Here is a 23,285-nt window from a genome sequence, read left to right on the forward strand (position 1 = left end):
AGATTTCTGGGCTGTCTGTCACGCACGGCTCTTTTAAGGTCTATCCATAGATTTTCAATTATGTTGAGGTCAGGAGATTGTGAAGGCCATGGCAAAACCTTCAGTTTACGCCTCTTGATGTAATCCCCCGTGGATTTCGAGGTGTGTTTAGGATCATTATCCATTTGTAGAAGCCATCCTCTCTTTAACTTCAGCTTTTTCACAGATGGCATCAAGTTACCATCCAAAATTTGCTGAAATTTTATTGAATCCATTTTTCCTTCTACTCGTGAGCTGTTCCCTGTGCCACTGGCTGCAACACAACCCCAAAGCATGATTGATCCAACCCCATGCTTAACAGTTGGACAGAGGTTCTTTTCATTAAATTCTGTGCCCCTTCTTCTCCAAACGTACCTTTGCTCATTCCGACCAAAAAGTTAAATTTTAACCTCATCGGTCCACTGATCTTGTTTCCAAAATGCATCAGGCTTGTCTATATGTTCATTTGCAAAGTTCAAACGATGATTTTTGTGGTGAGGACGTAGAAGAGGTTTTCTTCTGATGACTCTTCCATGAAGACCATATTTGTACAAGTATCTCTTTATAGTGGAATAGTGGACCACAACTCCAGTGTCTGCCAGATCTTTCTGGAGGGATCGTGCAGTCAAACGTGGGTTTTGAATTGTTTTTCTCACAATCCTGCGAGCTGTTCTGTCTGATATTTTTCTTGGTCTACCAGATGTTGCTTTAACTTCCACTGTTCCTGATGACTGCCATTTCTTAATTACATTCCGAACAGAGGATATTGACATCTGAAAACGCTTTGCTATCTTCTTATAGCCTTCTCCAGCTTTGTGAGCGTCAACTGTTTTCAGTTTCAGTTTTCTAGACAACTGCTTAGAAGAACCCATGGTGCTGATTGTTGGGGCAAGGTCAGATGAGTCTGGGCATTTAAAACCTTTGAGATTGACATCACCTGGTCTTCCCAGACGATGATTGAGAACAATCCATGACACTGGCAGGTCTCAGCTTGGAAAAGGGGGCAGTGCATGCTATAAATTCTGCAGGGTGCCCAAACTTTTGCAGACGCCATTTTTTTGTTTTCTGTTATTTTGAAAGTGTAAATGATGGAAATAAAATCTAACTTTTGTTGACATATTATAAGAATGTCTAATCTGTAATTTGATGCCTTTTGGAGATTTTTCCATCTTTCCTTGGCTTCTTTATGCACATTAATACAAATTTTTAGCTGGGGTGCCCAAACTTTCGATCCCCACTGTATATATACATATATACATATATATATACATAGATTGAATTGTTTCACAGAGTGTTTTATACACATGCATGAATTATGTTATTCACTTAATATGATCCTAGTGTTGGGGTTAATATTTTTTGATTATATGTGTGAGCATTAATTATTGATACACCTGTTTTTTTACTAAAGTATGTCTATTTATGAATTAGTTTGATTTTATATTGATTTAGTATTTATTCAGCGCTGCACCATTATTTATTGCTTTTTTCCTTTAGACTGCTGCAGCTTTTAGGTTTTAGCACCGCTGTAGGAATGTGATAGAAAATAAGGTTTGCAGATAATAAGCCTAGAACAGTCTAGAAAATCATGCAATGTTTCAATACAAACTGAACAAATGTCAGTACATTTTCCTGCATTTCCACCAATACGGCTCCATGCTAATAAGAAGATTGTCCAAACGCACCTTGACAGATGTTTGAGCTTCTGGCAGCTTTGGTAATTGGGGTGGAGGATCTCACTGCTGGCCTCATCCGTGACAATTGTGATGGGTCCTGAGCAAAGAGTAACATGTTTATCCGTAATATTTTACAAGCTACCTCTACCACAAACAAATGCAAATTATACCCAGTTAGCAGCAAGAGACTGTTTTTTGTTTGTTTTTTTATTGTGAAGGGTAGGCAAGGCTTGAACCCCACTAAGGTCTTCCCTGCAGTCTGAAAACCTGGCACTGGTTGGCACTGCCTCTTTCACAGCTCTAGTGAACCAGTTGTTCTCGGTCTCATGGTCCTCGTAGGAACATCCATTTTCCTTCAATGTATAAAAAAGTCCTTGAGATCCTGTGGGTGTATACTTGTTTGTGGAGGTTGTTTTGTGCGCTGTAGTGTGGAATGCAGAGATCTGCACGTTGTGGAGACAGGACAACCTCTCAAGAAGTTAATGAACCAATATAGGAGGGAAAATCCCACCAGTCAGGACACAAAAGAGACATTCATATAAGGACAGCGAGGAGCAGATTTGGGACAAATTGTTTGCAGAAAACGCAAAACAGACCATCTAGGTCAAAATGTAGCAGTCACCCTGGACAGGGGTGGGATCCTTCTGTCTCTTACATATACACTCACCGGCCACTCTAACCTTGCTAGTGCCAAGAAACTCTCCCCCACACCATTACACCACCACCAGCCTGAGCTGTTGATACAAGGCAGGATGGATCCATGCTTTCATGTTGTTTCTGCCAAATTCAGACCCTACCATCTAAATGTCGCAGCAACCAGTCTGCCCATTCTCCTCTCACCTCTGACATCAACAAGGCATTTTCATCCACACAACTGCCGCTCACTGGATATTTTCTCTTTTTCGGACCATTCTCTGTAAACCCTAGAGATGGTTGTGTACCAAAATCCCAGTAGATCAGCAGTTTTTGAAATACAGAGCAGCCCATCTGGCACCAACAACCATGCCATGTTCAAAGCCACTTAAATCCCCTTTCTTTCCTATTCTGATGCTCAATTTGAACTTCAGCAAGTCATCTTCACCATGTGTACATGCCTAAATGCATTAAGTTGATGCCATGTGATTGGCTGATTAGCAATTTGTGTTCCCAAGCAATTGAACAGGTGTATCTAATAAGGTGGCCGGTGAGTGTAATGTAGTTTTATAATCTCTACCCTGGCATTTTGACAATTCACACCTTCAGCCAAGTGAATCAAACGATTAACACCCATGTCTCCTCCCATGCTCGTCTCCAGGACTTCTCCAGATCTTCCCCCATCCTCTGGAACTCTCTACCCCAATTTATCAGACTATCGCCTACTCTGCTCACTTTTAGGCGATCTCTGAAAACCTATCTCTTTAGGGAAGCCTATCCTGCCCTCAGCTAATACTGAAATCTTCTACTTTTCCAACCAATCCATCCCCCACAGTTACTACCTTTTGTACCACTAGCCCCTCCCTCCTAGATTGTAAGCTCCAAGGAGCAGGGCCCTCCTATCCCTCTTGTATTGAACTGTATAGTTGCTGTATTGTCTTCCGTTATATTGTAAAGCGCTGAGCAAACTGTTGGTGCTATATAAATCCTGTATAATAATAATAATGAAGTCTTCCTGACACCAAGGATGGAATTAAGTAACTAGAACAGGGTGGCTCCACAATTCTCATACCTCCCATCCTGATCTTAAACAATCAACATCTGCCTTGGCACATTTGGTGATGTTTAAATGGAGGTGTCTATATTACCTATGTTGGGGTATTTTCCTGACACTCATTTAAACTGAGGAAGTGGACTGGACAAGCTGTGAAATGTCTTCAACATTACTGAAAAATTCCCATTAACTGTGAATAAACTATTACTACTATCTACAAAGTACAGACCTTCCTGCTTTTGCTGGTAGAGGCCGGCCAGTAAACACCGCATGGACTCCAGATTACGCACTATGTTGGTGGACCGGACACTGAAATAAAAGGAAAAAATTGTCCAGTTAGTGCTCAGCTTTCTAGTGTACAATACAGCCACGTGTGACAATGTTAAAATTGTTAAAGTGGACCCAGCATCAAATATATTTTTTCCTGTTAACCACCTCCCGCCCGGCCGTTGTATATAAACAGCCGGACGGTGGCAGTGCAGGGTCAGGTGGCTGTTTATAAACGGCCTCCCCGCACCCTGCTTGTGCGTGCTCCCTGGGAGCACACAGCACCGCGATCCTCCGGAGACAGTGGAACACCGATCGTCGGACGGGATCTCTGTCCCAATCATGTGATCGCTGATTGGCCAATCAGTGATCACATGCAAAGTAGTAAGCGAGATGTCACTTGTGACATCATTGCTTACTACCTGTGAAAGATCACAGAGGTCACATGGTACAAGGCTATTCACAACAGCCTTGTACCATGTGACAAGCTGTGACCAATCAAAGCTCACTCAGTAGTTCTCAATGGCTGCAAGAATGCAGCTGGAGAGAAGGAGAAATGATTGCTTTTACATCCTTTATGGGTGTAAAAGCAATCAGTGTAAAAAAAAAAAAAAAAAAAAAATCTTCATCACCCCCCACATGTAGTACAGTGTCACCATGGTGACACTGTACTGCTAGGGTGACAGTATGTAAAAAAAATAAATAAAAAATAATATAAAAAAATAAAATAAAAAATTAAATTATAATTTTGGTTATAAACTAATTTGGGTTATTTTTTGGCCAAGATTTATGAAGAAATACTATTTATTTACAAAATTGTTTAAGAAAAACACTTTTTTTCAAAATTTTTGGACTTTTTAATTCACATAGCAAAAAAAAAAAATCCCAGTGGTGAATAAATACCACCAAAATAAAGCTTTATCTGTCTCAAAACAATGCTAAAAAATTCATATGGGTACACTGTTGCATGACCGCGCAATTGTCATTCAAAGTGTGATAGCCCTGAAAGCTGAAAATTGGCCTGGGCAGGAAGGGGGTAAAAGTGTCCGGACTGGAAGTGGTTAAGTACATGAATGATAAATAATGTGCAAGTGCAAAAAGTCCAGAAACCTCTCACAGAGATCACAATACACCTCTGACGATGCTTTCATCTGCTTTTCTCTCCAGGCAGCAAGAGCCATCTTTGTTCAGGCATCACCAAGGGTCACCATCTATTTTCTGGACTTAGAAGCTAACCCATAGATGACAAAATCATGCAAGTCCTGGAATCTGTGCAGTCCTTGGTTGACACATGAGTGACAGAGGTCAGCCCTGCTGTAGCCTCTTCCCTTGTGACTTGTTAGTAAAGTTACAATGTACAGTCTGAGCATGGTGGGAAAGGAGACTGAGGAAAAGCTCCCTCCTCAAAGCAGCAGTCTGATGACATCATCTCAACATAATCAAAGTCACTGTTGAAGTATAGAACAGGATTGTTGTACTTACTGTAAAATCCGTTTAACCACCTCCCTCCTACCATATAGTAATATGACGGACGCAAGGTGGTTCTCTCGTTCCGGGAGGACGTCATATGACGTCTTCCCATTCTCACCGCGCATGCGCAGCTCAAGGAGTGCGGCGATCGGTGGTGCGCTGTGTCCCTCGGACACAGCGGATCACCGATCAACGGAAAGAGCCGAAGATGTCGTGATCACATGTAAACAGGGAAATGCCGGTTATCTGCATTTCTCTCCTCTCGTGCTGTCACGCTGACAGAGGAGAGGAGAGCCGGTAATCGGCTTTTCGTGGAGGGGACATGTACACTGATCATCAGGGCACTGATGATCAGTGTGCCCTGATGATCAGTGTAGCCCCAGCAGTGCCACCTGTCAGTGTCCATCAGTGCCGCATCAATGCCACATATCATGTGCATACCAGTGCACATCAATGCCACATATCAGTGTCCATCTGAGCTGCCTTTCAGTGTCACCCATCAGTGCCAGTCAGTGACACCTATTAATGCCACCTATAAGTGCTGCCAATCAGTGCCACTTATCAGTGCCAGTCAGTGCCGCCTATCAGTGCCGCCTAACAGTGCCATGTATCAGTGCTGCCTTTCAGTGCCCATCAGTGATGCCTATCAATGCCCATTAGTGCCACCTACCAGTGCCTCCTCATCAGTGCCCATCAGTGCAGCTTATCAGTGTCCATCACTGCAGCCTCATTAGCACACATCAGTGAAGGAGAAAAATCACTTATTTACAAAATTTTACAACAAAAACTAAGAAAAAACGTTTTGGTTTTTTTCAAAATTTTCAGTGGTTTTTGGTTTTAGAAAAAATAACCCAGAGGTGATTAAATAGCACCAAAATAAAGCTCTGTCACAAAAAAATGATAAAAATTTCATATGAGTACAGTGTTGCATGACCGCACAATTGTCATTCAAAATGCGACAGCGCTGAAAGCTGGAAATTGGCCTGGGCAGGAAGGGGGTAGAAGTGCCCGGTAGGCTTGTGGTTAAGTGACCAGGATAAGAAGAAATTATTATAAACAATGGAGATATACTGTTGCCTACAGGAGGAACTGGACACGCACAGAAAAAAAAAACAGCCACTGACCAACGAAATAGAACCTCTTCACTCCTATCGTGCTTCAGTTTTGTAGAAAGGCAGTACTAGGAATAAATCACAAACACAGAGGGGTGGGACCTGTGTCCTCTAAAGTGGTAATAAACCCAAACAATAATGTTTATTATATTGCAGCTTATCAATCATTAGATGTGGCGGATGCATTTGTTTTCTTTTTTAGGTTCCCCCCACCTCTTTATTTTCACCTGGTGATCTGGCCAGTAAGTCTGTTGTTTTTAAAAAGAACAAGCTGACCTGCATAAGTAGCAGTTAGAGGGAAGAGACAAACCATTTACCACTGACAGGGATGCTTACAATGATCATCTTCTATTCAATGATGTAAAATGTTTATCCCAGTATCTCAGATTGCTGTAAATGATTATAAAATATCAGCTGGATTTTGGCTTCAATTTGTTAGTGTATGCAAATCTGCTAGTACATCTAACACTCCCCTCCCCATAGACAGTCCAAAGACATCCCCCTGTGCTTCTTCATCCAGACTATAGACTCTAATACAGGAGGTATGTTACGGACCAGATCACCAGAGGAGAAAAAGCCTAAAGAAAAAAAAAAGAAACCTAATGCAGCCACCATATCTAATGACTTGGAAGCCTGGCCCTCAGTGCCACACGGAATCCTATGCTCTTCATACAGTAGCCACTAATACCACGATCACCCCATACTACTATTTCCCAGGACTTTGGGGTGTTTGCGCTGTTACAACCTTTCCTCATTTTTTCTGAATCTAATGACTGGTAAGTTGGAATATATTGCATTTATGTTTTTGGGTTTAATACCATGTTAATAGGCTCCAAGACAAGTGCATTAAGGGAAATGGGATGAGAAGTAATCCTTAAACAACTGGGATATATAAAAGCAGTCCAAATGAGAGGAGGTCAACATCGACAAAACATTATCAACTCCTCAAAACAACAGGATTAAGATCTGGAGGCTGGTTGCAGCTCAAAAAGTGGTCTGAAGGACCTTATGCCCAAAGCTGGCATCTGCTGAGTCCTGAACATCCACCTGGTTTAACTTGGAGACTTTGAAATGGAAGACCAGGTGTCAGCCTTGAAATCCGGGAAGCTTGATGCTGAAAGGATCATGAAGTGCTCACAGATCTAGTAGAGTGCGCTTTGACAGGAAAATTAGGAACGTTGTTCTAATTCCTACAGGCTTGAATGACCTGAGCCACCAAGAAATGGTGGAAAGAGAAGCAGGTTCTCCCATACAAGGACCCTCAGGAATAACAACGAGAGAATCAGGCTTTCGAATGCAGCTGGAGATGTAAGATAAACAGCAACAAAACATTAACATCCCAAAAAACAACACTTTTAAGAACTGGAGGATGGTTGCCAGTCAATGAGCAGCCTTTAACCACTTCCAGTCCGGACACTTTTACCCCCTTCCTAACCAGGGCAATTTTCAGCTTTCAGCGCTATCACACTTTGAATGACAATTGCGCGGTCATGCAACACTGTACCCAAATTAATTTTTTACCATTTTTTTGAGACAGATAAAGCTTTATTTTGGTGGTATTTATTCACCGCTGGGATTTTTATTTTTTTTGCTATGTAAATGAAAGTTTAAAAATCTTGAAAAAAAGGGTTTTTTTTATAAAATTTTGCAAATAAATAATATTTCATCATAAATCTTGGCCAAAATGTATTCCGTTATCTTTTTAGTAAAAAAAAAAAAAAAATCCAAATTAGTTTATAACAAAAAAATTATAATTTTTAAACATTTTTATTTTATTTTTATTTTTTTTTACATACTGTCACCCTAGCAGTACAGTGTCACCATGGTGACACTGTACTACTTGTGGAGGGTGATGAAGATTTTTTTTTTTTTTACACTGATTGCTTTTACACCCATATAGGATGTATTCCTAGATTGTAAGCTCGAAAGAGCAGGGCCCTCGATCCCCTCATGTTTTGCATTGTATTGGTATTGTTCTGTCACATGTTCTGTCCCCCTCTGTAATGTACAGCGCTGAGCGAACTATTGGCGCTTTATAAATACTGTATAATAATAATAAGCAATCATTTCTCTCTCTGTCTGCATTCTTGCAGCCATTAAGAAGTATTGAGTGAGCTGTGATTGGTCACAGCTTGTCACATGGTACAAGGCTGTTGTGAATAGCCTTGTACCATGTGACCTCTGTGATCATTCACAGATTTCACACGTAGTAAGCGATGATGGTACAAGTGACATCTTGCTTACCACTTTGCATGTGATCATCAGTGATCACATGATCGGGACCTTATATAGAGGTCCCGTCCGACGATCGGTGTTTCACTGTGTCTGGAGGACACAACGGGCACCAGATCACGGTGCTGCGTGCTCCCAGGGAGCGCACACAAGCAGGGTGCGGGGAGGCCGTTTATAAAAGGCACCTGACCCTGCACTGCCACCGTCCGGCCGTTTATATACAATGGCCGGTCGGGAAGTAGTTAAGGACCTTATGTCCAAAGCTTAGGGTTGAATATCCACCTGGTAAAACATGCAGAATGTGAGACAGAAGACCAAGTGGCAACCTTACAAATCTGAGATGTTTGATGCCAAAAGGCCCATGAAGCGCTCAAAGATCTAGCAGAGTGTACTTTGACAGGAATGGTAGAAATCTTTTCCAAAAGCCTATAGTCTTGAATGATCTGAGCAACCACAAATGGTGGAACAAGAAGCAGGTTCTCCCTTGCCCTCAGGGTCCCTCAAGAATGGAAAAGAGAGCAATAGTCTTTCTAGTGGAACTGGAGGATGCAAGATAAAGACCAACAGTTCTAACCAAAATAAAACAATAAAATAATAAATAATAAACTAATAACCAATCATAAGTGTCCAAAAACGTAAATGTCCTCAATGAAAAATTATCCAAAAAATTGTCTCTATATGATACAGTCTTTTCACCTCCAAACAAATAATATATTTCTTTACTTTATCCCGCGTGATGTTTCCAGATTCCTCGTGTACCTCAAAAAATATAAACTCAGGATAGTGTATTACCTTTTTATATATAAGTAACGTGTCACAAATCGTGAATCATGCAAACTACATAACATGTGCAATACACACGTGGATCCCTTGTGAAAAAGTCCAAGAAGTGACGTAACGCATCAGAACACGTGACGTTTGACACACTCACGCAGAACCAGAAGTGCGATCGCGGCCATTTTGGAAGTGGGAACATGCGGTAGTTCCCATACTAAAGCATATACTTGAGCTATCTCTGTCATTGGGGGCTGTTTTCTTCAGTTTAAGATGTAAGTTTTTTAATAAATGGCATTTTATTAATTACACCATCATCTCTAATCCCTGATTTATTCTATGAGGAATATGGAGGAGAAACAACAAGATTAATTAGGATCCTGGAGAGTGTTTTTCATCCATTATCTGAGGAGTGCCTGTTATTACTGGCATAGGGTAATTATTCACTGTTACACCAGCTGGAGTGGAACACTTTATTTTATTTTTAAGTGTTTTTGTGCTCAACATAGAAATGGGTTTGATATAGAAGATTATTATAGAGTTGGTTTGAAAGCTTGATCTCTTTTTTGCATTGAGTTAAGTGTGTTTTACATCAAATTGGAGTGAATCACTGTTTATTGTTTGCAGTTGAAGTGTTCACAATTGGAGTGGACTCACGTGTGTATTTTGATATATTACTGATTTTATATTGGTTATACTTTATAATTTATACATATATATTTTATTTCCACGTGTATTGCACATGTTATGCAGTTTGCATGATTCACGATTTGTGGCACGTTACTTATATATAAAAGGTAATACACTATCCTGAGTTTATATTTTTTGAGGTACACGAGGAATCTGGAAACATCACGCGGGATAAAGTAAAGAAATACATTATTTGTTTGGAGGTGAAAAGACTGTATCATATAGAGACAATTTTTTGGATAATTTTTGATTGAGGACATTTACATTTTTGGACACTTATGATTGGTTATTAGTTTATTATTTATTTATTATTTTATTTTTATTTATTTTATTTTGCTGAGAAAAGTCCGTTATTATTCACGTTAACTTTCAAGGGTGAAAGTTGTTGATTTTTCTTTAGGCTGAGGTACTTGTTGGGATAGGTGGTATTGTGCTGTCAGATTGGTTTAACAGTTCTAACCATACACAAGCAATGAAGACAAATCTCTTTGGGATATGCTGGGGCTGGAAAGAGGTGAACGGCAGAATTTAAAGAGACTCTAGGCCTCAAAAACTTTGTGCTTGTGTAAGACTGATTAGGCTACCGTATTTGCCGGCGTATAAGACGACTGGGCGTATAAGACGACCCCCTTCTTTTAGTGCCCCATCATTGGTATCAGTGGAAGGAATAGTGCCCCATCGTTGGTGTCAGTGGGGAGGAGGAATAGTGCCCCATCGTTGGTGTCAGTGGGGAGGAGGAATAGTGCCCCATCGTTGGTGTCAGTGGGGAGGAGGAATAGTGCCTCATCGTTGGTGTCAGTGGGGAGGAGGAATAGTGCCCCATCGTTGGTGTCAGTGTGGAGGAGGAATAGTGCCTCATCGTTGGTGTCAGTGGGGAGGAGGAATAGTGCCCCATCGTTGGTGTCAGTGGGGAGGAGGAATAGTGCCCCATCGTTGGTGTCAGTGGGGAGGAGGAATAGTGCCCCATCGTTGGTGTCAGTGGGGAGGAGGAATAGTGCCCCATCGTTGGTGTCAGTGGGGAGGAGGAATAGTGCCCCATCGTTGGTGTCAGTGGGGAGGAGGAATAGTGCCCCATCGTTGGTGTCAGTGGGGAGGAGGAATAGTGCCCCATCGTTGGTGTCAGTGTGGAGGAGGAATAGTGCCTCATCGTTGGTGTCAGTGGGGGAGGAACAGTGCCCCATCATTGGTGTCAGTGGGAAGAATCGTGCCCCATCATTGGTGTCAGTGGGAGGAATAGTGCTCCATCATTGGTGTCAGTGGGAGGAATAGTGCTCCATCATTGGTGTCAGTGGGAGGAATAGCGCCCCATCATTGGTGTCAGTGGGAGGAATAGCGCCCCATCATTGGTATCAGTGGCAGCAATTGCGCCCCATCATTGGTGACAGTGGGAGGAATAGCGCCCCATCATTGGTATCAGTGGCAGCAATTGCGCCCCATCATTGGTATCAGTGGAAGGAATAGCGCCCCATCATTGGTATCAGTGGCGGGAAAAGTGCCCCATCATTGGTATCAGTGGGGAGAATAGTGCCCCATCATTGGTGTCAGTGGGGGGGGGGGAATAGTGCCCCATCGTTGGTGTCAGTGGAGAGGAGGAATAGTGCCCCATCGTTGGTGTCAGTGGGGAGGAGGAATAGTGCCCAATCGTTGGTGTCAGTGGGGGGAGGAATAGTGCCTCATCGTTGGTGTGAGTGGGGGAGGAATAGTGCCCAATCATTGGTGTCAGTGGGGGAGGAATAGTGCCCAATCATTGGTGTCAGTGGGGGAGGAATAGTGCCCCATCGTTGGTGTCAGTTGGGGAGGAACAGTGCCTCATCGTTGGTGTCAGTGGGGGAGGAACAGTGCCTCATCGTTGGTGTCAGTGAGGGAGGAACAGTGCCTCATCTTTAGTGTCAGTGGGGGAGAGGAATAGTGCCAAGAGTGTCACAGCATGGTGCTGCTGCACACTTACTGGCCGCTCCCTCACTCGATTTTCGCGGGGCCGCTTGGCTCCGCCTCCTCACTGGTGATTGGTTGCCTGTGTGCCTTTCCAGTGCTGGCGCCCAATCACCGGTGAGGAGGCGGAGCCGAGTGGCCGCGCGACCATCGAGCGGCCGAACTGAAAGAAGGAGGAGCCGCGCTTCCTGGACCGGATCGTCGTGGGACCGGGACCGGAGCCAGGTAAGGTACAGCAGCCCCCTGTCCGCCCCTGTACTTAGTGTCCCTTCTGCCACCGCGCCGCCCCTGACACCGGCTCGCCGTATACCGGTGTATAAGACGACCCCCAACTTTTCAGAAGATTTGCATGGGTTAAAAAGTCGTCTTAGACGCCGGCAAATACGGTACTTTAGAAAAAAAGGCTGCCAGCTCATAACCACCACTCGCAGAGGTGATGGATAGAAGGAAGGCAACCTCATGCATGACAATGGAAAGGGGGGTTATCCGTGATAGTTTCAAAGGTGGGGATCTTTTGGAGGACCAAATTTAGATTCCATGTAGTCACACAATATTGTACATAAGTGACTACAGCACATGAGCAACACCCCGTGCAATGGGCTTAGTAAAAATAGTTACAATTTTCCAAGGCGAAAGGACATCCATCCTCCTAGGACACAGGCAAAAACGTGAAACATGATGAAAATCGGTGAGGTTATACCTGACTGGTCAATAGATTATTGGTTGCTGGTGTCCAATTCCTCCTGTAGGCAGCAGTATAACCTGGCTGTTTAGGAGTTACCTCTAATCCTGTGTCATTTTTTGAATGAAAAAAAAAGACAGCTAAAACAAGTGTGGGGCAAAACGTGTCAATGGTTTGTGGAGAAGCGTAGGACTGGTTAGCCAGAAGAGCAGTGACCACTCTATTCACATACAGTTGCAAGAAAAAGTATGTGAACCCCTTGAGATTACGTGGAGTTTTGCATGAATTGGGCATAAAATGTGCTCTGAACGTCATCTAGGTCACAACAATAGAAGAACACAGTCTGCTGAACATAATACTACACAAACATTAGATGTTGCCATGGTTTAATTGTACATAACATGTAAACAGTCACAGTGCAGGAAGGAAAAAGTATGTGTGGCCCTAGCTTAATGACTTCTCCCAGAGTTAATTGGAGCCAGAAGTGAGCCAACCTTGACTTCAATCAGTGTGATGATATTGGATGTGTTGCTGACAGCTGTCCTGCCCTTAAAAAACACACACCTGTTTTGGGTTTACTGGTTTCAAGAAGCACTGTCTGATGTGAACCATGCCTTGCAGAAAAGAGCTCTCAGAAGACCTACGATCAAGAATTGTTGACTTGCATGAAGCTGGAAAGGGTTACAAAAGTATCTCCAAAAACCTTGATGTTCATGTGTCCACGGTAAGACAGACTGTCTACAAATGGAGAAAGTTTAGCACTGTTGCTACTCTCACTAGGCGTGGTCGTCCTGTAAAAATGACAACAAGAGCACAGCGCAGAATGCTGCATGAAGTAAAGAAGAATCCCAGAGTGTCAGCTAAAGACCTACAGAAATCTCTGGCACATGCTAACATTTTTGTTGACACATCTACAATAAGGAAAACATTAAACAAGAATGGAGTACATGGGAGGACACCACGGAGGAAGCCATTGCTGTCCAAAAAGAATATTGCAGCACGTTTGAAGTTTGCAAAAGAGCACCTGGATGTTCCACAGCACTACTGGCAAAATATACGGTGGACAGATGAAACCAAGATTGAGTTGTTTGGGAAGAACACACAACACTATGTGTGGAGGAAAAAAGGCACAGCACACCAACATCAAAACCTCATCCCCACTGTAAAACATGGAGGAGGGAGCATCATGGTTTGGGGCTGCTTTGCTGCCTCAGGGCCTGGACGGATTGTTGTCATTGATGGGAAAATGAATTCCAGAGTTTATCAAGACATTTTGCAGGAAAACGTACGACCATCTGTCCGCCAACTGAAGCTCCGCAGAGGATGGGTGATGCAACAAGACAATGACCCAAAGCATACAAGTAATTCAACAAAACAATGGCTGCAACAGCACAGAATACGCCTTCTGGAGTGGCCCAGTCAGAGTCCTGACCTCAACCCGATTGAAATGCTGTGGCATGACCTTAAGAGAACGATTCACACCAGACATCCCAAAAATATTGCTACACTGAAACAGTTTAGTGAAGAGGAGTGGTCCAAAATGACTCCAGATCGTTGTGCAGGTCTGATCTGCAACTACAGGAAACGTTTGGTTGAGGTTATTGCTGCCAAAGGAGGGTCAACCAGTTATTAAGTCCAAAGGTTCACATACTTTTTCCTCCCTGCACTGTGAATGTTTACATGTTATGTGCAATTAAACCATGGCAACATCTAATGTTTGTGTAGTATTATGTTCAGCAGACTGTGTTCTTCTATTGTTGTGACTTAGATGACATTCAGAGCACATTTTATGCCCAATTCATGCAAAACTCCACGTAATCCCAAGGGGTTCACATACTTTTTCTTGCAACTGTAAGTACATGGATGTTGAAAAGGAGAAGGTTGTGTGTGTGTGGGGGGCAAAGTTGAGCAAGCCTGTGAATGTGAATTCTTTAGATCTACTACAAGTATATAATATGGTGATCAAACGTTTGTGGACATTTGACCATCATAAATATATGATCTTGGATTCCAAAACCATGGACATTAAAGTGGAACTTGTATGTCAGGAAAGCTCCACGTTATTAATAAGACCCTCCTCCTTAAACAATGCATAAAAGTGCAAAAAAAGGACCTATTATTAGGACCATCCTAACAGTAGTTTGAAAATATACTCACCTTATCCCGACAGGTGAAATCATCCTACTGCTGACAAGATCCTTGGGAATGCTCTATAGATGAAATTACAAGAGAACACTTTACAGCACAGTGCAGGATTATCTTCTTGCAATACCTGGGCTACTCAACACTCCCTGAGATCTGGCCAGAAGAAGGATGATGTCACCCTCACCTAGGTGTTGCTAGAGGAATCTGGGGAAAGGTAGGTATATTATCTAATTTTTCCCTCTTACAAGTTCTTTCTTTGCACTTCCATCCAGGATTTTAGGAAGGGGGTGCATCTTGAATAAGCAGACCTTGTCACTGAGGAAAAAGGCACACTTTAATATGGAGTCCCCCCACTTTTGCAGCTATAACACCCTCAACGTTTCTGGAAAGGCTTTCCACACGATTTTTGAGCGAGTCTATGGGAATTCTTACTATTTCAAGTTGGATGAGAAGACCTGTCTTGCAATCAGCGTTCCAATTCTTTCCAATGGTGATCAGTTCGGTTGAGGTCACAACCCTGTGGAGGCCACTTGAGTTCCCCACATCAGATTGGAACAGACATGTCTTTATGGAGCAAACATGTTCAGTAGGATTGAGGTCAGGGTTCTGTGCAGGACACTCAAGTTCTTCCACACCAAACCATGTCTTTGGGGAACTGGCTTTTTGCTCAGGGGCACAGCCATGCTGGAACAGACAAAGACCTTCCCCAAACCATTGCCACAAGGTTGGAAGTGCACAATTGTCTAAACTGTCTTTGTATGCTGTACTATTAACAATACTCCGTAATGGAAACATGATCAAAAATTTGGTCCACATACTTTTGGTCATATAGTGTATGTAGCACCGAATTGGCTACAAACGAAGTGGAATGTTTAGGTAGTCACTCAAATTACATAGGGGTTGATTTACTAATGGCAAATAGACTGTGCACTTTGCAAGTTCCGTTGCCCTAGAGCTTAGTAAATGAGGAAAAACCCTGAAGACTTCCAACATCCAATCATGTGCAAGCAAAAATGCTGTTTTTTATTTTTCTTTCTCCTGATTGGGTATTCATGCAAAACGAAGCTTTACCTCATTTACTAAGCTTTGCAGCAACTGCACTTACAAAGTGCACAGTCTATCTACCATTAGTAAATCAACCCCATAGTATTGGTAGTATTAGTAAATGTAAGGGAGATTGCACACTTCCCTTTGTGAACATCTATAGAAACGGTGCCTGTTGGATAATCTGATTATTCATATTATAGAAGCAGTGTACACATATATACTTTTTTAAACACTCACTAGACCTCTGATGGCTTAAATACCGGCGACAGGAAACTTTGCTCTTCCATGTAGGCCTTACGGAGCCTGATGCCAAGATTGAACATCTGCTGCATCCCTATTGTGGTGAGCTGTCCTGGGAAGGTGCCACCCTGTGATGAAAACAAGATACAGAAGTGTAATGTGACTACTGTTTAATACGGTTACTGCATGATTGGGGGGGGGGGGCAAGACTCAGCATTTATATCAACCTCAGGATACTAATGGTTAACCTCTGCTGCTTATTGCACCACTTTACCCTGCTAACTCCTCAGCTGTGGATGGAATATAACCTAGGCATACCCCTTCCTTTAGATTGTAAGCTCCACGAGCAAGGCCCTTCTATTCCTTCTGTACTGAAATGTATTGTAATTGTACTGTCACCCTTGTATTGCAAACTGTTGGCGCGATATAAATCCTGTATAATAATAATGCTAAGCAGTGCGGTGTCTATCCAGCTGTGATGGATCTAGAATACCCAGAACCCCCTGCTGGTCCAATGTATGTCTATGTATCCACCATAAAACTATAAATACTAGCATTTTTTCAGATCTAATAAAATTCTAGGCAAAGCGTTGGATAATGTGGGTAAAGGTTAGACCCACCCTCAGGTTTTTTTGCTGTCTGTGTCACCAACCAATTCACCCTCACTTGGCACAAACGCAGGTAGTGAGAATGTAAACCAGAATATTAAACTTTTCCTATTTGGTCCCTTTTGGTCTTTTAAATATACTACTGAAGGTGAGGGTGTGGGTCCTCGGGACTACCTTGAAGTCTAAGGGGAGGATGTGTGGCCCTTAGGCTCCTTCCTCCTCTGATCCCGGTGGGGTCTCTCTTTGGGAGAGCCCCTCAACTCATTGGTCGGCTTTGGCTCACCACGAGGAGAGGGGTCTGCCAGGCCTTTTGGCTAGGCGCACCACATTGGAAACCTTGTCCCTGTCAGGAGCCTTGTGCCTCGGGGGATCAGGGGGATCCTTGTGCCTGAGGGGTTGGACAAAGCACACTCCTTAGTGTACTTTTTTGTGTGGCGTTTTGTCACTTGTACATTTTTTTTCACTTATTGGGTTTAATGCAGGCCATAGATGGGTCGAAAACCAGCTGTTTAAAAAAAAACAAAAAACAAAAAATTGGTCATTCAATAGGCCGATGTTACCACCAACGGTAAAAAACAAAATCACCCTCCCACCAGCCATGATCTGTGTAGAAGCATAGAGATCCAGTGATGATATCACTGGGTCTCAAAAAAGGTATGTAATGAAAACAGTAAAAGTTTTATTTAGACATTTTATGATCATATTGATGAGCCTTTTATTGCTGTCTGTATTCCGGCAGAGAGATTCACTCTCTCTATTTGTCCTGGTGATCACTGTCACCAGTGCAGACGGTGATGGAAATTCCAAAATTTCACAGTTGTCATCAAAATGTTTAGGGGGAAATTTCTCAATAGAGACACCTGTTCCAGGGACATTCCCTCTGTTTAAAGAGATGTCCTCTCGCTATTGGTGTCTCTAGGAGCATATCCTCCTCCATCCTAAACTTTAAAAAGTTGAATCAGTCTTCGAACTACAAATCCCAGCATTGCTTTACCTTGAGCTTGTGAGATCGATATCGCTCTTCGAATGGTGAGGGAGGTCTGGGTCCACCTTCCAGATCTGTGACTGTATAATGAAACTGAGTGTGTGCGGGAGCCTCAAGCAGAGTCGGCGACCACTCCACCTAGGATGAAGACATCAAAAAAAGCCTTTTCAGTCAAATGCTGGTAATGACGCTGGCCAAAGAAGTAAAAGACCCTGCATTCACTATATCCGGTCTCCCCGGACCCCGCATTCACTATATCCGGTCTCCCCGGACCCCGCATTCACTATATCCGGTCTCCCCGGACCCTGCATCCACTATATCCGGTCTCCCCGGACCCCGCATTCACTATATCCGGTCTCCCCGGACCCCGCATTCACTATATCCGGTCTCCCCGGACCCCGCATTCACTATATCCGGTCTCCCCGGACCCCGCATTCACTATATCCGGTCTCCCCGGACCCCGCATTCACTATATCCGGTCTCCCCGGACCCCGCATTCACTATATCCGGTCTCCCCGGACCCCGCATTCACTATATCCGGTCTCCCCGGACACTGCATTTACTATATCCGGTCTCCCCGGACACTGCATTCACTATATCCGGTCTCCCCGGACACTGCATTCACTATATCCGGTCTCCCCCGGACCCTGCATTCACTATATCCGGTCTCCCCAGACCCCGCATTCACTATATCCGGTCTCCCCGGACCCCGCATTCACTATATCCGGTCTCCACGGACCCCGCATTCACTATATCCGGTCTCCCCGGACCCCGCATTCACTATATCCGGTCTCCCCGGACCCCGCATTCACTATATCCGGTCTCCCCGGACCCCGCATTCACTATATCCGGTCTCCCCGGACCCCGCATTCACTATATCCGGTCTCCCCGGACCCCGCATTCACTATATCTGGTCTCCCACAGTACACACAACATGGAAATGCAATTATTTTAGTAAATATTACTGCTAAATACCTTTTCTCATCAGCAGTTAGAGCAGTCTTGTGACTTCTATCAGTGTCCAGCCCACCACTAGCTACAGCTTGTAGGAGGAGTTTTCTTTCTGCTCTTGGAGGATGAAAATCCCTGGACATCTGTCTGGACAGAGCCGATTGGCCCTGTGCTGATCACATACACTCTCCCAAGATATTAAAAAAAAAAAAACCTCTCTAGCAATACACACCAAACTGAGCATGTGCATGCCTACGGTTCAGTCTGGAGATAAGACATGGTCGCTTGAAAAAGCGAAGGAACAGAGAAGAATGGATCAAACAGCCTTTTTTCACACAATGCAGAGGAATAACCCCTTAGGTTCCACAGTGAGTATAACAAGCATGCTTTACTGCATATACAGACTGATTGTACTGCTGTGGGTTTGGTAATACTTTAAGACTGAACTCCAAACAGGTATAAAATACAAAAATGAAAGCAGCTCTGTATTAATGACTTTTTATAAATGCAAGCAGTATCATTGAATGTGACCTGGAATCAGTATCTTGTTGCCCCTGTACAGCAGAGCGGGATTGTGAGAATAAGCGGCAGCACAAGGAGCCAATCAGTTCATGTGCTGACAAGGAACATGCTGATAAGAGGAGACAGCAGAGTGACAGAGATCTTCATTGTGCTGCTTCTCCTTTCACTGTCTAGTCATAGGCTGGGCAGGTCTACAGTGACCTGGGCTCAGAGAAAGTGAAAGTGAGGAAGTGAAATTGCAGTAACAGCTGGTTTTGTTATTTTATCCTTTAACCGCCTCCCACCCGCCATATAAGGTAATGACGGGCACAAGGCGGTTCTCTCATTCTGGGAGGACGTCATATGAGGTCCTCCCATTCTAACCTCGCGTGCGCGGCTCCAGTAGCACGCAGCGCGGCGATCGGTGGCGGATCACTGATCAACGGAAAGAGCCGAAGATGTCGGCTCGGTCATGTGATCAGCTGTGTCCAATCACAGCTGATCGCGTAAATAGGGAAATGCCGGTCATCAGCATTTTTCTCCTCACTAGCTGTCACGCTGACAGAGGAGAGGAGAGCCGGTAGCTTTACTCAGAGGGGACATGTACACTGATCATCAGACCACTGATGATCAGTGTGCCCTGATGATCTGTGTAGCCCCAGCAGTGCCACCTGTCAGTGTCCATCAGAGCCAGCTGTCAGTGCCCATCAGTGCATATCAATGCCACATATCGCTGCCCATCTGAGCTGCCTTTCAGTGTTACCTATTAATGCCAGTCAGTGCCGCCCGTCAGTGCCGCCCGTCAGTGCCGCCCGTCAGTGCCGCCCGTCAGTGCCGCCCGTCAGTGCCGCCCGTCAGTGCCATATATGAGTGCTGCCTTTCAGTGCCCATCAGTGATGCCTGTCAATGCCCATCAGTGCCACCTGCCAGTGCCTCCTCATCAGTGCCCATCAGTGCCACCTATCAGTGTCCATCAGTACAGCCTATCAGTGTCCATCACTGCAGCCTCATTAGCGCACATCAGTGAAGGAGAAAAATCACTTATTTACAAAATTTTATAACAAAAATTAAGAAAAAAACTTTTTTTTTCAAAATTTTCAGTTGTTTTTGGTTTGTTTAGCAAAAAATAAAAACCCAGAGGTGATTAAATACCACCAAAATAAAGCTCTATCTGTCTCAAAAAAATGATAAAAATTTCATATGGGTACAGTGTTGCATGACCGCGCAATTGTCATTCAAAGTGTGACAGCGCTGACAGCTGAAAATTGGCCTGGGCAGGAAGGGGGTAGAAGTGCCCGGTAGGCGAGGGGTTAATGTGTTATTCTTTTTTTGGTGGTGCTTTATTTTAAAGGAAAAACAGAGACCACTATTGCTCGCCTGCTACTTACCTGGCTGTATACCTTCTGAGGCACAAACGTAGGCTCTGATAGCACCAACGCCAGAGGATCAGCACAGCAGCCAGACAACTAGCATTTCAGGGTTTTTTTTACATCTATTATAGAAGAACAACCACCTAGTTCTATATGTTATTTTTGCAGGATGCCTTCAGACTTTTTGCTGAAATAAATCTCCTCTACAGCCCCTAGATGGCGGTACAAAATCACAGAAGAATATTTGTGCTGATTATATGGACATTAGAAGTAGCTGATCACAGCACAAAATCCCCCAGAAACCTCAGAATTGACTATTCTTGGATTTCCAGGGCCCTGACTATTCTCGGATTTCCAGGGCCCGTACTATTCTCGGATTTCCAGGGCCCGTACTATTCTCTCATTTCCAGGGCCCGTACTATTCTCTCATTTCCAGGGCCCGTACTATTCTCTCATTTCCAGGGCCCCGTGCTATTCTCTCATTTCCAGGGCCCCGTGCTATTCTCTCATTTCCAGGGCCCCGTGCTATTCTCTCATTTCCAGGGCCCCATGCTATTCTCTCATTTCCAGGGCCCCATGCTATTCTCTCATTTCCAGGGCCCCATGCTATTCTCTCATTTCCAGGGCCCCATACTATTCTCGGATTTCCAGGGCCCGTACTATTCCCGGATTTCCAGGGCCCGTACTATTCCCGGATTTCCAGGGCCCGTACTATTCCCGGATTCCCAGGGCCCGTACTATTCCCGGATTCCCAGGGCCCGTACTATTCCCGGATTTCCAGGGCCCGTACTATTCCCGGATTTCCAGGGCCCGTACTATTCCCGGATTTCCAGGGCCCGTACTATTCCCGGATTTCCAGGGCCCGTACTATTCCCGGATTTCCAGGGCCCGTACTATTCTCGGATTTCCAGGGCCCGTACTATTCTCGGATTTCCAGGGCCCGTACTATTCTCGGATTTCCAGGGCCCGTACTATTCTCGGATTTCCAGGGCCCCGTACTATTCTCGGATTTCCAGGGCCCTGACTATTCTCGGATTTCCAGGGCCCCGTACTATTCTCGGATTTCCAGGGCCCCGTACTATTCTCGGATTTCCAGGGCCCCGTACTATTCTCGGATTTCCAGGGCCCCGTACTATTCTCGGATTTCCAGGGCCCCGTACTATTCTCGGATTTCCAGGGCCCCGTACTATTCTCGGATTTCCAGGGCCCCGTACTATTCTCGGATTTCCAGGGCCCCGTACTATTCTCGGATTTCCAGGGCCCCGTACTATTCTCGGATTTCCAGGGCCCCGTACTATTCTCGGATTTCCAGGGCCCCGTACTATTCTCGGATTTCCAGGGCCCTGACTATTCTCGGATATCCAGGGCCCTGACTATTCTCGGATTTCCAGGGCCCTGACTATTCTCGGATTTCCAGGGCCCCGACTATTCCCGGATTTCCAGGGCCCTGACTATTCTCGGATTTCCAGGGCCCGTACTATTCTCGGATTTCCAGGGCCCGTACTATTCTCGGATTTCCAGGGCCCGTACTATTCTCGGATTTCCAGGGCCCGTACTATTCTCGGATTTCCAGGGCCCGTACTATTCTCGGATTTCCAGGGCCCGTACTATTCCCGGATTTCCAGGGCCCGTACTATTCTCGGATTTCCAGGGCCCCGTACTATTCTCGGATTTCCAGGGCCCCGTACTATTCTCGGATTTCCAGGGCCCCGTACTATTCTCGGATTTCCAGGGCCCCGTACTATTCTCGGATTTCCAGGGCCCCGTACTATTCTCGGATTTCCAGGGCCCGTATTATTCTCGGATTTCCAGGGCCCGTACTATTCTCGGATTTCCAGGGCCCCGTACTATTCTCGGATTTCCAGGGCCCCGTACTATTCTCTCATTTCCAGGGCCCGTACTATTCTCGGATTTCCGGGGCCCGTACTATTCTCGGATTTCCAGGGCCCTGACTATTCTCAGATTTCCAGGGCTCCTACTATTCCAGGGCAGTGTACACAAACAGAAGTGTGAGAGCTCTAAAAACAACTGTGTAGATTTCTACCGCCATGGCTGACTTGTTTTCGAAGGCACCAATGCTGTTGCCATTCCCATTCTTGCCTCATTTAGGGAAGGGGGGGGGTTTGTTAAAACCAGGTGGTGGTTTTACCACCTCCCAAACACCCGCCTGGACACGAACATATGGCCACTCATAATGCGGTGCTTTGCGGCAAAACGTAAGCAGCGTGTCACTATGGGTGGGCGGTGCTGCGACTATAGCAGTCCTGTGGGGTCACGTTGGAACCAAACTTCATGCAATGCCCATGACTGCGGCACATCAGTACAGCAATTTAGGGTTAAATCCAGGGGTAGACTGACCATTTGGAAACTCGGGCACTGCCCGAGGGCCCAGGGTCAGCAGGGGGCCCCATGAGATGCCCCTGGTACCTTTTTCATAGGCTTTTTTGAGTTTGGGCAAGGACACAGGGGCCCCATGATCCCCTATTGCCCGGGGGCCCCATGAGTTGTCAGTCCACCCCTGGTTAAATCAGGCAGTGGGTGGTATCTGCCATCAAGACATCAGTAGCACAGGCTTGTGATTTGCGAGGTGGGGCCTCCATGGATCAGACCGTTTTTCCAGCACACAGATGCTCGATTGGATTTAGACCTGGAGAATCTGGAGGCCAAGTCAACATCTCAAACTCATTGTTGTGTTCCTCAAACCATTCTTGACCCATTTTTGCAGTGTGACAGGGCGCATTATCCTTCTGAAAGAGGCCACTGCCATCAGGGAATACCATTTCCATGGAGGGGTGTACTTGGTCACAAGCAATGTTTAGGTGGGTGGCACATGTCAAAGTAAGATCCACATGAATGGCACAACCCAAGGTTTCCCAGCAGAACGTTGCCCAAAGCATC

At 44.8% G+C, this 23,285-nt stretch overlaps 1 protein-coding gene across 1 annotated transcript in view; it reads right to left on the reverse strand.

Moving 5' to 3' along the window:
- Window positions 1–23,285, reverse strand: part of ACP6 (acid phosphatase 6, lysophosphatidic) — an 84,788-nt gene that overhangs the window by 50,382 nt on the left and 11,121 nt on the right. Inside the window, exons 3-6 of the mRNA XM_089691906.1 lie at window positions 17,575–17,703; window positions 15,970–16,100; window positions 3,611–3,690; window positions 1,704–1,791 (exon numbers count right to left, since the gene is read on the reverse strand). Coding sequence (XP_089548032.1) covers window positions 1,704–1,791; window positions 3,611–3,690; window positions 15,970–16,100; window positions 17,575–17,703 — 428 coding nt within the window. The remainder of the gene's footprint in view (window positions 1–1,703; window positions 1,792–3,610; window positions 3,691–15,969; window positions 16,101–17,574; window positions 17,704–23,285) is intronic.

This window comes from Staurois parvus, unplaced genomic scaffold (genome assembly GCF_062004578.1).
Source record: "Staurois parvus isolate SC_StPar_1 unplaced genomic scaffold, SC_StPar_1.0 ptg000574l, whole genome shotgun sequence".
Classification (NCBI taxonomy): Eukaryota; Metazoa; Chordata; class Amphibia; order Anura; family Ranidae; genus Staurois; species Staurois parvus.